The sequence below is a fragment of the Nyctereutes procyonoides genome, unplaced genomic scaffold (assembly GCF_905146905.1).
Source record: "Nyctereutes procyonoides isolate TBG_1078 unplaced genomic scaffold, NYPRO_anot_genome, whole genome shotgun sequence".
NCBI lineage: Eukaryota > Metazoa > Chordata > Mammalia > Carnivora > Canidae > Nyctereutes > Nyctereutes procyonoides.
The window spans coordinates 60,876,113-60,890,203 of NW_026575121.1; the positions used below are offsets into that span (position 1 = coordinate 60,876,113).

Consider the following 14,091-nt stretch of genomic DNA (forward strand, 5'->3'; position numbering starts at 1 on the left):
CCAGTCAGCAATGGGGAGCAAACAGGCTGCCTGACCTCCGTCCTAAGCACCCCACCGGGAGGTGGGGAATCAGGTGTAGGCTGGGTGTAGGCATGAAGACCGCTGGCCCTGCAGGGACAGGAGGGCACTGGGCGGTCCGGGCCTGCTATGCTGTGCGCACACACACGTGCACCACATGGGCAAATATTCTCCCTGCACAAACCCAGCCGGCCTTTCTGTTCCACAAGGACACCTGCACACATGTGCACGTACGCTTCTCCACGTGTGCACACAGCTGCCTTTCTTCCTCTGTGAGCGTACAGCCACACATGCAGGCGGCTGGCCTTTACCCACGTGTGCACACCCCTCCGCCCCTCTCCTCCTAGGGCGTGCACGCCTGCACGCGCACACCCACAAATCCGCTCGTGCACATGCACACACCTGGCCTCCTCTCTCCCTTGCGCACAGCTGCACACAGACCCTCGGCCCCGCACTCCAGCTCCGCACACCTCCGGCCCTTCTGTGAGTGCGCGCGCAGCGGCACGTGCGCACTCGCGGCTCCTCTCCAGGTGTGCGCACACCTCCGGCCCCTCTCCAGGTGCGCGCGCACCACGGCCTCGCGGCGCCAGGCTTTGCGTTTGCGTCTCCGTCTCCGTCTCCGTCTCCGTCTCCGTCTCCGTCCCCGCCCAGCGCGCACGCGCGCACCCGCACCCGCGCCCAGCCCAGCCCCCTCAGAGCGCGCGGGCCAGACCGGCGGGAGGAGGAGGAGGGCGGCGAAGGCGCGAAAAGGCGCGCAGGCGCGCTGCGGGAGCCGGCCCGCCGCACACGTCACGTCGCCGCGCCGCGCACGTCACGCCGCCCGACGCCCGCTCGCAGGGTGAGCCCCGCGCGCCGGCGCCTCGCAGGGCTGGGACCCCGGGGCCGAGCGCGCCGCCGGGACCCCGCCCGTGCCCGCGCGCCGGAGCCAGCCAGGTGCGGCGGGCCGGGGTCCCCGGGGTCGCCGGGGTCCCCGGGGGGCGCGGGCGCGCGGGCGCTCGCCCCGGTGCCGCCGCCGTGCCGCCGCGTGTGCGCCACGGGCCCCTGGTCCCCCGTGTCCGCGCAGCCCTGGGGGCTCACGGCTGGCCTGGCCCGGCGGGGTCGCGGGCGGGTCGGGGGGCGCGGGACGCGCGCGGGGGGCGGCTGCGGGGGTCCCGCGGGGCCCGGGCGCGGCGCGGGGTGGGGGCGGCGCTGACCCGGCGGCGGGTTCCGGCGCGGGAGGCGCGCGCGGCGGCGGCGGCGGCGGCGGCGGCGGCCGGTGACAGGCCCGCGGGGCGGAAGCCCACCTGTCACGGGGGCCCGGGGGCGGCGGGGTCTTTGTGCGGCCGGGAGGCTGTCCCTGCCCCTAGGGCGGGCCGCGGGGGGTAGCGGCGCTGGGGAGCGTTGAGAGTTTATTTACCGGGTTTTCGTTCTTACTCATTTCTTGTCTTTCCGTTTTTCTTACCAGAAAAATCAGTTTTCTTCTCTGGGGGGTGAGCATTCATAGCATCGATTTCACGGATCTGGTAACATGGCAAAAGATGTAAGTACGTGTGATGCGCGCTGCGGACACGTTCTTTGCTTTCCTTGCCTGCTTGGTGTGTGCAGGCCCTTGGAGGAGCGCATGGAGGAGTCTGGGGGTGCTGGGGGTGCCCGGAGAGGCCTGGGAGTGCCCTGGAGGTGCTGGGGGGTGACAGGGTTGCCCAGAGGGGCCGGGGTGCCCAAGGGGTACCTGGAGGGGCTGGGGCGCGGGGGCGGGGTGCGCTGGGAGGGGCTGAGGAGCTCCGGGGGTGCCCTGAGGCGCTGGGGTGCCCAGGGGGGCTGGGGATGCCCGGAGGGGCTGGGTGCCTGGGGGGTGCCTCAGGGGTCCCCTGCAGCCTGGAGGCCCTTCAGTGACACCAGTGGCTCCTGGAGCCCCCTGGGCTGTGTTAACCTCTGGTTTTGAATATTTGTGTGGGGCTGCGTCTGGTCATGCACGCATGTTCCCTGAGCACCTGTTTGTGGGGAGTTTGGCCACGTTTCTTTTGCTTCAGAAAAGTGAAATTTGGTGACTATTGAAATGTGAAAAATTCTACTTTAGCTTTTTCCATATTTGTCATGAAACTGCGGAACATGCCGAATAAATTTTTTAAGCTTGTACCAAGAAACAGGCATTTAGGTCCCCAAGTAGCCTGTTTGAGGGGTGGTGCGGTTCTTTGCCGCACTCTGTGATGTCGGCTGGCCTAGGGCGGTCCTGCCCTGTAGGGCTTCTCAGAAAGCCCTGTTATCTGAGGAAGCGGCTATTCAGTATTTGTTGCAGAGAGTTGGAGACGAAGCCCAGAGGACCTGCATCTCCCTGAAACCCGAGATGCGCTCCAAGTGTGTCTCCTCTCTGTGGAACCCAGCAATGCGTGTTAAGCCATCATTTCAAACATTTTGCCATTTTTCAAAAAGCTTCATTGAAGGTATGCCCCGTGCCCAGCCCCTGTTGGGCATGCACTGCTGTTAGGCTCCTGCCCTCCAGCTCTGGGTTTAATTGGCAGAGAGCATGTGAATATGTACTTGCACCCTGTGTGCTGTGGTTTGACTTAAAGTCATAATCTGTACACAAGGTGAGGTTGAGGTTATCACCTCTGGTCATGTTTGTTGATGACTGTGCCCTGGTCTCTGGTGTTTATTCCCCAAAGATGCCCGACCGGTGGTGTATGCTCAGTAACATGAAGTAGGCGTCTCGGCGGGAGCCTCTGTTGGCCAGGTGCTCTGGGCTGTGTGCTCCGGGGAGGCCCATTTATTTTCTTCCTTAATGGACTATGGAGGCCTCTTGGAGCCTCTGGTGGTATCTGCTGTCTCCTCCAATGGTCACTTCTACAGCGGCCACCTCTGCAAAGTGCACAGTGTCCCTGCAGCTAGGTTGGGGCATTTGTTGCAGTGTGGAAAGTGACACACTGGAGGGTGGGGTAGCTCAGGCCAAGAAACGGTGTGAGAAGAAGCAGAGTGAAGTGCCGCCCTGTCCTGAGAGCTGTGGACGGCAGGTATGGCTGGAACCAGGGTTCACCAGGGCTGGTGAGTTGGGTTGGAATGGGGAGTGTGTCCACGGGAAGGCATTCGGCCTTCTCTCTGGCTGCCTTGTTTTTTTTTTTTTAAGTAGGGGTATGATATCTGAGTTTGGAAAGAAGACTGGCAGCCAGTGTCAGAGGGGAAGCAGCAGTAGTTAATTTAGACAGTGGCTCTGCAGTTTGAGCTAAGTGGAAGGTCAAAGCCCATAAGCAGAGGTGGGAGGTGAGCCCTGTGAGCTGAGGGGGGTGGGCTGGAAGGCTGGAGGGGGCTGCAGTGAGGTTCTGGGGGGTGGGGTCACAGTGAAGGAAGACAAATGTAGAAGACAAAAAGGGGTCAGCCAGGCAGATTTTGGTCAAGAGGATACGGGGAAAATGGTGTGGTAGCTTCCTACCTCCAGCGGAGGTCCAGGGACACCACCCACAGGCTGGGGTCGCTAGATGGCTTGAGTGTGTTGACTGGGAGTGATGGGGTAGTGGGTGTGGGCAGGCCTTAAAGGGCAGGAGTCAGCCCTTGAGGGAGGGGGCTGCCAGCTAGAGAGGGCCTAGGGAGGGCAGCAGGCCTGGGGTGGCAATGGCCATGCTGACCTGTGAGCTGGGGGGCCACGCTGTGGCGCTGGGCAGGCATCTGGGCATGCAGACCACTGCTGCAGGCTGATCCCCTGAACTGTGCCTGGTGGAGGGGCCTGATGTCATTTTCTGGGAAGATCTGTATCTTTTTGCTCATCCTGTTGGAGGCATGTCTCAGTACAGAATTGACATGAGCAAGGCCCGCTGGTTTCTGTGTGTGGTGCATCTGCCTTAGTTCTCAGCACATGGGGACAAGGTGGAAATTCCTGCGTTGAAGCTGACCTGCTTGTTTTCTTCATACGTACATCTTGTCCATCCTTTGCTATTTGCCAAGTGCCCAGGCCCAGCAGAGAGTGAGCTGTGCCATTCGGGTGCTCTCATAAAGCTCGCAGTGGCAGGAGATGGCAAATGAGTTGGGGTGCTGGGGCATGGGGGGAGTGAGGGGTTGGGGGGTGCCGGGAGCAAGGAGGAAGGGGCAAGAGTGCTGGGGCAGGAGGGGAGTGAGGGGCAGAGGGGCTGACGGGGGCTGGGGCTTGGGAGGGCCGGGGGTCGAGGGGTAGAGGGTGGATGGAGGAATGGGTACGCTCTGAGGGCAGGTGGGGTGGTGGGCTGGCGGTGGAGGCCCCTGGGGAAGCAATGCTGTTGTCACTGAAATGGGTGACGGGGAGGGCATGGATCTGGAGCCTAGCTGCTTTGGCACTGACTGTACCTTGTGTATTCTGTTTCTAGAGAACAAATAAATATTTCTGTATGTTTTAAAAGGGTATCTAGACAAAACACTGTCATTTTTTGGCTAAAAAAACCCTTGCATCTTCTAACAACATGTAAAAATAAGCCCGATTCCTCGGTGATGAATCGCTAGTATTTCATTTTGCAAGTGCGTCTCCTCACCTGGAAGTGTGTGTGACTGGTGGGCGGGTCCCTGTGTGCCCTCCTGCTTCCCTGGCTTGACTCTGGCCCGACCAAGGGCTCTGTGGCCTGAGGCAGTGTGTCAGGATGGAGACCCACTCTTGCCTGTGTCCTGGAAGCTGGCTGGGAGGCAAGGGCTGAGTGGGTCTTTGACGTTTATTTACTGGGATTATGTTGGTTGTATGCTGGCGCTGAAAAATTCAAATGGTACAAATCTAATGGTACAAAGTCTAAGTATTCATACTTGGGTGGAGGAGAGAAAGCTCAGATGATACAAAGCACAGTGTGGAAGTGACCAGGATCCTCCCCTCTGTCACTCCCAGAAGTGACCATGAGTAATAGTTTTGGGGTTTACTTCCAGAATTTAATCTAAGAATATTGTAGGTACTGGGCTCTGGGACAGGAGTCCCCTGGCTGTAGAGACTGGCCACCTCGTGAGAGTGGTTCTCCTGCAGTCCTGGACAGACAGCCTTGGGGGCAACACCCAGGGGTCAGTGCAGCCAGCAGAGTACTGCCTTGGGTCTCCCACCAGGGCCCGCATGGGACCCCCTGGTGGCACGTAGGCTGCTCCTCTGGGCTCAGCCCCGAAGCGTGGGGTCTTCCTTAGATGGTCATTGTGGGCAGTGATGTGGCTTTTATGCAGAGTCTTGACTGGGCAAGGTACATGGTGACATTTCAGTTGCCACTCTGGGACACCGTGGGTCTTGGTTTCCACAGCCATGGACCTGTCCCTCCGTCCTGGGGTCTCATCACCCTGGGAAGTGAAAAATGTAGGTTATGTACTGATTCATGAAGGTAGGTATCTGAATTTTGTTTTGTGCCAACCAAGGTTCCCATGGCTATAGATCACAGTTGGGGAGGTTCAGCAGCCTGAGAAGACAGTTACATTTTCAGCCCTGAGAAAGGCTCTAGATGTAAATATCAACTTTAGGGAAGATAGAGAAATTGTTGTTTAAACATGGTCATTTGAGAAGTTGCCATTGTGTGCAGTAGGAAGGGGAAACATCTGATGTGATTGTGTGCCTGTGTGTGAGCTGTGTGCATTGCTATGTGTGTACGTGTGGTGTGCACGTCTGTGTGTGAGCTGTGTGTGCACATGTAGCGTGCGTGCACATGTGTGTGCCCATGTGCGAGCTGTGTGTGCCTATGTGGTGTGTGTGTGTTGTGGTCCCACAGGGGGTTGTGTCCTTCCTCAAGGTCACAGGCAGAGCCCGAGTCCCTCGTGAGCACCAGAGGGGAGACTGTGTTCTTGTCTTTTTCCAGTGCTGTGAAGGTTTGTGAAGAACAGGGAGGTGCCCACTTGGTCTGTAAACTTATAGAGGTGCTTTTGAGGGGGATGCCGGTATGTGTAGTGGCCCTTCCAGCATGGCCCCACCCCTGCAATTTGCAGGGGTGGGAGCCCGAGCACTGAGGGCAGTGCAGTGGCAGCTCCTGGTGAAGGAGGTGGTGTGTAAGTCCCTCTGCAGAGTGTGTGGCCTCCATTTTGAAAGCTGGTTTGTGACTTCACTTGGTGTTCTGTGAGTTTGTGGAAAATTCTCTTAACCAGTGTTATGTGAGAGCCGAAGACCAAGGAATAATGCATTCCATGTAAGTTTTGGAGGGATGATATAATGAGGCCTGCTTTAATACTGCTAGGAGACTAATGAGCTTATCTAAAAATACACATACTGAGTATGAGTTTTCAGACCCAGACCTCCATGGTGAAATGAGGGTGGGAGAAATAAACGTGGTAAAGTAGTAACGTGGTTTCCTTCAGTCCTTCAGTTTGGATGCAGTGAGTTGTGGGGTCCGGTGCTCCTTCATGAAGCAGTGACATCATGTCGGACAGGAGAGGGGAGTCTGTGGGGTGCATGCAGGTTATGAAACGAGGAGGGCCATGGTGGCATGCTTGCTTTTACATAGGCTTCTCATGTTTCAGAATTCATGGCTTTCTGTGTGGAATGGCATTGGAAAAACTCTGGGATGGGATTATAAGCAGAAAGCTACAGCTCCATCAGAAGTGTTGCTGTGGAGCATCTTGCTGTAAAACAGGTGTTGTATGAATGAATACCTTGCACAAAACTCAAAAGATAAAATGGGATCCCTGGGTGGCTCAGCGGTTTGGCACCTGCCTTTAGCCCAGGGTGTGATCCTGGAGTCCCGGGATTGAGTCCCACATCGGGCTCCCGGCATGGAGCCTGCTTCTCCCTCTGCTTGTGTCTCTGGCGCGCGCGCTCTCTCTCTCTCTCTCTCTCTCTCTAGCATAAATAAATTAAATCTTTAAAAAAAAATAAAAGTGATGTCTATCACATTATCAGTTCTGTGCTCTTGTTTTGTCTCAGAGCCGTTTGGAAATGGGCCTGTGGTATTTGTGTGCGGCCTGGCTGGCGGTGGACTCCTTGATGCTTTCCACACAGAGCCTCCTTCCTTCCTCCCTCCCTTCCTCCCTTCCCTCCTTTCTTTCTTAAGATTTTTATTTATTTGACAGAGCAGGTATAAGCAGGGGGAGGGACAGAGAGAGGGAGAAGCAGTCGCTCCACTGAGCAGGGAGCCTGAAGCAGGACTCGATTCCAGGACCCTGAGATTATGACCTGAGCTGACGGCAGATGCTCAATCGATGGAGCCCCCCAGGTACCCTGAGCCACCTTTCTAAAAACCTCTTCTCTTTACTGTTTGAAACCTAAATGTAGAGCAATAAGGAAATTCTCTCTCAGAATCGATACCTGGTTTCTCCTGCGTTCAACTTCATATTGTTGGAGGGACGGGGTTTGCAGGGAAGAGTGGGGGGTGTTGGTCTGAGATGGTGTAGGGCCACCCAGCAGGTGCTTGCCGAGCGGGCATCGTTTCGGCTATGGGGTGTCTGTGCTGGCCAAATTAGAGGTGGGACCCCCTGGGCACCTGCTGACTCAGTGTTGTGTGGCAGGCCTGTCTTGTGGGGAGGTGTGTGCAGTCCTCAGGGCCATGCTGGGTTTAGTGGCTGTGTGTGGATACAGCATGTTGGGGAGTTGTAGATGGTCGGCTTTCATTGAAAACATGACGTGAAATGGGAAATGGGATGATGCAAACCTAAACACATCATTTTAAATCCAAGCCAGTATTTCTTCACTCCCCAGTCCTTTGCTTTGGAGAGAAAGCTTTCTCAGCCCACTTGAGTGTCTTCCCTCAGCTGAACGTGATAGCCAGTGTTGGTGTCTGTCAATCAGATACCACATCAGCCTTCTAGAGTATTTGTAGTATTCCTGGGTTTTAGTAATAAAGAGGTGTTTAGGAGTGCACACAGCCAAGCGTGAGCGTACCACCTCACCTACTGAGCCGTCCACGTCCACTCGGAGAGGGTGGGATGCTCCTCCATCCCACCGTGTGGGTGCGCCCTAGGTCCCCAGCCTCCAGCTGTGGGGTTCCAGTGCTTTCTCCTCTCTGCTTGGTGCCAACCTGTGATGACTTCAGGGATAAGTTCTTGGACGTGCAACTGTGCGTGGCCACGGGCAGGCATGTGTGCACGTTCCTGTGCTGTCTTTGAGACATTATAACTTTTCAAAATGATTGTGCCAGTTTTTTTTTTTTTAATTTTTTATTTATTCATAGAGACAGAGAGAGAGAGAGGCAGAGACACAGGCAGAAGGAGAAGCAGGCTCCATGCAGGGAGCCCGATGCGGGACTCGATCCCAGGTCTCTGGGATCATGCCCCGGACTGAAGGCGGCGCTAAACCGCTGAGCCACCTGGGCTGCCCTGATTTGCCAGTTTGTACTGAGTTTCATCAGGTGGTAAAGGAGAGCTCATTGTCATGACATTCAGTTTGGTGGTCACAGTTTAAAAGCCCAGAAAACTTGTACCATTTGGTAGGTAGAATTTTAAATTGTGTTTTGTTTTAATTTTTTATTTATTTATTTTTAAAGATTTATTTATTTATTTATGATAGACATAGAGAGAGAGAGAGAGGCAGAGAGAGAGGCAGAGACACAGGAGGAGGGAGAAGCAGGCTCCATGCCAGGAGCCCGACGTGGGACTCGATCCCGGGACTCCAGGATTGGGCCCTGGGCCAAAGGCAGGCGCTAAACCGCTGAGCCACCCGGGGATCTGTGTTTTTTTTTAGTTTGCATTTCTTGATATAGAGATTGAATATTTTCCTTTTAAAGCATGTTTCTCTGTGAATTGATGAGCATGTCCTGAGCTCATTTTCCTAGTCCATCCACTCTTTTTAGATTAAGTTTGTTAAACCTATGTTCATTGTTCCATAGCAAAATGTTAATACTAGGTTTGCTTAGGTTTGCCTTTGTCATTCAAGCAACAGATTTTTGTTTTTGTTTTTTTTTTAAAGATTTTATTTATTCACGAGAGACAGAGAGAGGCAGACACACAGGCAGCGGGAGAAGCAGGCTCCATGCAGGGAGCCCGATGTGGGACTCGATCCCAGGACTCTAGGATCATGCCCTGAGCCAAAGGCAGATGCTCAACCGCCGAGCCACCCAGGTGCCCCGTTTTTAGGTAGTTTAAATGTTTGTCCTGTGTTTGATTGGCTAATATGTATTTGTTCATCTTAATTTAGTGTGATCCTGAGGACTCTCTGCGGTCCAGGCTCAGGACAGTGGCAGGTGTTTTTGTAACTTCCTGAGTCTGTGACAGTGCAACATAAGTATAGCCCATCAGGCCTGTTCAGCCTTGGGCAAGATCTTCCTTCCTCTGTTTGGAAGTGTTAATGAAAGACGAATGGATAAAGAAGATGTGGTCTATGTATACAATGGAATATTCCTCAGCCATTAGAAACGACGAATACCCACCATTTGCTTCGACTTGGATGGAATTGGAGGGTATTATGCTGAGTGAAATAAGTCAATTGGAGAAGGACAAACATTATATGGTCTCATTCATTTGGGGAATATAAAAAATAGTGAAAGGGAATAAAGGGGAAAGGAGAAAAAATGTGTGGGAAATAGCAGAAAGGGAGACAGAACATAAAGACTCCTAACTCTAGGAAATGAACTAGGGGTGGTGGAAGGGGAGGTGGGCGGGGGGTGGGGGTGAATGGGTGACGGGCACTGAGGTGGGCACTTGGAGGGATGAGCACTGGGTGTTATTCTATATGTTGGCAAATTGAACACTAATAAAAAATAAATTTATAAAAAAAAAAAAAGGAAGTGTTAATGACCTGGACTGCCTCGGAGGGCTCTTCTGTTTCTTTTGTTTTATTTGATTTTCAGAAAAATGAGGATTTGAGTGAAAACATCTGAGTGCACCTGTATTGACAGACCCTCAGTCCTTGTTTATGGGAGGGAGGTATTTATGTGGGAGATCATCCTGTAGATTTGTCCCGAGGCTGAGTGTGGCAGCTATGTATGAAGCCCTGCATGAAAGAAAAAAAAAAAAAAAAACCCGCACGACTCTGATGCGGTGAACCTGCTAACCCAGGTCATCCAGAAGCTATTTGTTCCTGGATGTTGTTAGTACATCAGCATTTCTCAAACCTGTTCTTTTTTGGGATTTAGCTACCTTGTTTGTAATGATATACAGCATAAAAGATGAGTGTTTACCTTGATATTGTCTAAGTAACCTCCCAGTAGGATGGCTGTGGATCTTGAGGTATCTTGTCCTGGTTTTGGGGTGCCCTGATGTGCCCTCCCCCAGCATGAGCACTAGCTTGGGCAGGAGGGAAGTCACAAAATTAAACAATCTCATGGGGTTTTGTAACTGCAGAGAGCTTTGGTTTTTTTTTTTTTTTAAAGATTTTATTTATTTATTCATGATAGTCACACAGAGAGACAAAGAGGCAGAGACACAGGCAGAGGGAGAAGCAGGCTCCATGCAGGGAGCCCGACTCGGGATTCGATCCTGGGTCTCCAGGATCGCGCCCCGGGCCAAAGGCAGGCGCCAAACCGCTGTGCCACCCAGGGATCCCTGCAGAGAGCTTTGAAATGCTGGCCTGTACCTGGGTGTTAGAGCACTTCCCAGCAGGAAGTAGAGGCTCCCGAGTATACCAGACTCCTGTGGACATACCCCCTCTTCCTCCTTCATAGAGCTGCACGGGGGTGGGAGCGTTGAGGAGGTGGTCAGTGTCTGATGCCTGAGGCCCTGACATCTTTGCATCCTAGGTTGTCGTTGAGTGATGCGTGCCTCCGTGTGGACTGTAGGAACTATGCTCACTCTGTACTTCAGAGCACCCCTTCCCCTGGGAAAGGAGAGGGTCCACCTGGGCCCCAAGGAGCTGCCCTGGAGGCTTTGAAGGACCGGGGTCCTCTTGAAACTCCTGGCTCTGGTCACTTGGGTTTTGTTGATAGGGAAGTCGGGTTCTTTCTGAGAGAAAGTGCTCTGCAGTAACTTCTCCAAGAGAGAAGTCAGAGTAGCGTGTTTTTAAATTAGCCAGTAAAATAAAGATGGTCCATGAGCAGACAGGGCTTTGTTACTCCCTGGAGAGGCCTGCAGGCCTGGATCCCACCACCCTCCACATGGAGCCGTGGGACTGCGGGCATTTTCTGGAAATGATTTCTGACCAGGACAGAGGCCATGATTCTGAGCGGACCCACATGGCTTCTCCAGGGCTTGGTGACGCGTTGGTAAATAGGGTGACAAGTGTCCTGTCCCTTTTTCAGGGCAGCAAAGATTAGAGGGCTGGCATATCACATGTCCCACCCGGTCTGGCAGCACTTGGACAGGTTCTCACAGTAAGGTGGAGGGCGTTGAAAAACTTGGAGCTCATAGAAGGTCCTCGTAGATGCTCTCTGCAGCTGCAAGCAGTTGGTCCAGTCAGCTCTGGGGGAGGACCCCCTCCTGGTGTGGCTGAGGGACCAGCTCCTTAGGGCTTGAGCTTGGGAACCGAGTTGGGGTGCAGGGGGCAGAGGCTGCCAGAGACAGGGTGTGGGGGAAGCTGCTTCGCTATTGGGCGCCCAGGGTCTCCAGCCCCGTCCAGCCCCATGCCTCTCCTCACCCTCAGTCTCTCCATAGATAGCTGTCTGCCCCACATTCTCCAGATTGCCCTGACTAGTTGGACGAATTGCATGGGAGGTGGGCTGCAGGAACTCTCAGACTCTGGGGCTCCCCCTTTAGGGGTGGAAGCTGGGGCAGGCCCATCAGAAGGGTGGGTGTGGGGCAGTTAAATAGCATGGACTTTGGTTGAGAGAGCACTCGGTATGGCCATCTGGTTGGTTCAGACCTTGTCATTATAAAGAAGGTGGACTCCTGTTGTACTGGGGGTGACTTAGTGATGAATCGCAGCCCAACCTGCCATTTGGAGACCCTGTCAGGCCCTGTGAGCAGCCTCCCTCCCCTGCTCAGTAGGTGTGAAAGTGCAGTATGTAACATGTGCAGCTGCCTTAGCAGGCTGGCTACAGGAACACCAGAAAGTGAGATGTAGGCAAATATTTAAAAATTGTTTTGCAGCCATGTTATATCTTCCCGAGACTTTGTATTTTTGCATGCTCTAGAATAAATTTGACATTTTTCTGGCAAAAAGGCAAAGGGTTAAGTGCACAGTGCAGTCAGATAAGGAGGAAAAGCAGATGCTGTGGTTCTGGCTGCGTGTGTCTAGGAAGGGTTGTAACTCTGGGGAGTAAGAGAGACAAATCCAGGGAGAAACACAGAACCTTGTGTTTTGGTGTGACTAGGAGGCAATTGGCTATCTGTGCTCTTTGAAGCGGGGTGGGGATGGTAGTTCATTGATTCTGCATTTGGTTGACATTTGGGTCCAGCTTGGTGGGTGGAGTGGGGCAGAGGTGGATGGAGACAGTTTATCCTGTGTCTCAAGTGGTGGTGCTCAAGCCAAGGGGTATGGGCGTTCCTGCACGGAGTGGAATCCAAGTAATGGGGGATGCTGGGAGGTTTGCCTCCATTGCTGAGTTCAACTGTACTGACTGGTTAGGGGCCGGGGCGGCAAGAATGACTCAAGTCTACTTGGCTCCTGGCAGAGCGCCCACGTGCTCACTGAAACTTCAGAAATCTTGGGCACAATAACCGCCCCCCCACCCCCACCCCGCCCCAGTCTATCTCACCTGTGCCTCACCCTTTCCCCTCAGCTTAACTGGGATTGGCAAATTTGACTCCTCCCTCCCGGGTCGCCCTGACCGTGGACTTGAGGCTCGCTCTTGAGAGTCTGGGTTTCTTATGGTAGCTCACTGGAGTGCCTTCCTGTTGTGAGCTGCTCCTTTTCCTCTCCAAACTTGCCCTTCTACTCTCCAGCCACCACTGTCCTGCCTGTGGCTCAGGGCCAGCATTCTGTGACCTTCCATCCTGCTCTGTCTGGTCTGTGGACATGGGCCTCTGCTCCATTGGCTCTTCTACTATCTTGGTTTCATTTCTGTGGTTCCCCCTCTGGGTCTTGACCTCCCATCTAGGCTGCATCCTTACCCGTCCCTTATCATCTCTAGATCTTGTTACCCTTGGGACCCCACATGCTTTGTTTTATCCAGCCTTATGCTTTCTCTAGTTACAGAACACAGTGTTTCAGTAAGAACTGAAAGGATAGCAGAAAGCCAGCAGTTACTGAAAATCATAGTCCAGTTGACTCTACTGTCAATACTCTGGTGGTAATTTGCGGGGGTAACTCCCAGGTGTGTGTTTAAACTTGCACATCTATTGTACAGTTTGATGTAAATGAACTTCCACATTCTGTTCCCTGCTGTCTTACTCCACAGCTTCTCCTAGATACACTGGTAACTATAAATATAAATAAGATAATACTTTCGTGGAACATTTGAGACCGATGTGCAAGTGCAGAGAGAATATGGTGGTGACCTCCTGCACCCCATCCCCATCCTGAGTAATCTTGCTTGTGGCTGTTTATCTGTTTCTCCACCTGAGTGATTGTGAAGCTGGTTACAAACATGTTGCCTCCTTTTTAAGTATTCTGGTGTGTATCTCTAAAAATACCCAAAATAATGAACAATAGTTTGTTAGTATTGTTGGAGAGCCAGTGTCTGGGGATGTGAACGATTCGTGTCAGTGTCAAGCTAGTATGTTGTTTGGATGTGTTCATGTATTTTGGTCCTGCTGATGGGCATTTAGTTTGTCTTCAGGAGCTTCCTCCTCTAAGCACAGTTGGGACAAGCACCCTTATTGGCAGGCTCTTGCAGTGGCACTTTGTGGGCAACCTTGGAAGTATGCTGGTGTCTCTGTGGGGCAAGCAGATTGGGTGGAGGCAGGACGGCTAGCTCACTGTGCTGTTTACGGCAGGGGTGCTGGATATAGTGCTCCTACTTGTATCATTTCTACTTTATTCTTTTGTCCACTTGGAACTGTTTTTTATGTGATAAACTGTAACTCTACCTTATAGTTTTTTTTACGTAGTGTGCTGCCTCCAGTTGCTTTGTGAGATTACTGTGGTGCCTTTTTTTTTAAATTTTTTTTTTATTGGAGTTGATTTGCCAACATTTAGCATAACACCCAGAGCTCATCCCACCAAGTGCCCCCCTCAGTGCCCATCACCCAATCACCCCAACCCCCCACCCACCTCCCCTTCCACTACCCCTTGTTCGTTTCCCAGTGTTAGGTGTCTCTCCTGTTTTGTCACCCTCACTGATATTTTCATTCATCCTCTCTCCTTTCCCTTTATTCCCTTTCACTAATTTTAATATTCCTGTGGTGCCCTTTCTGTGCAAGGAGTGGACTGGCGGCAGGTGG

General features: G+C 53.2%; 1 protein-coding gene across 2 annotated transcripts in view; it reads left to right on the forward strand.

The window, feature by feature from the left end:
* Positions 1-827: 827 nt before the first annotated feature.
* TFDP1 (transcription factor Dp-1) overlaps positions 828-14,091 on the forward strand; it is a 42,632-nt gene continuing 29,368 nt past the window's right edge. The window contains exons 1-2 of one of the 2 annotated variants that reach the window (XM_055335846.1): positions 828-856; positions 1,463-1,537. In XM_055335846.1, coding sequence (XP_055191821.1) covers positions 1,526-1,537 — 12 coding nt within the window. In that variant the 5' untranslated portion in view covers positions 828-856; positions 1,463-1,525. The other variant, XM_055335845.1, reaches the window with a different exon arrangement.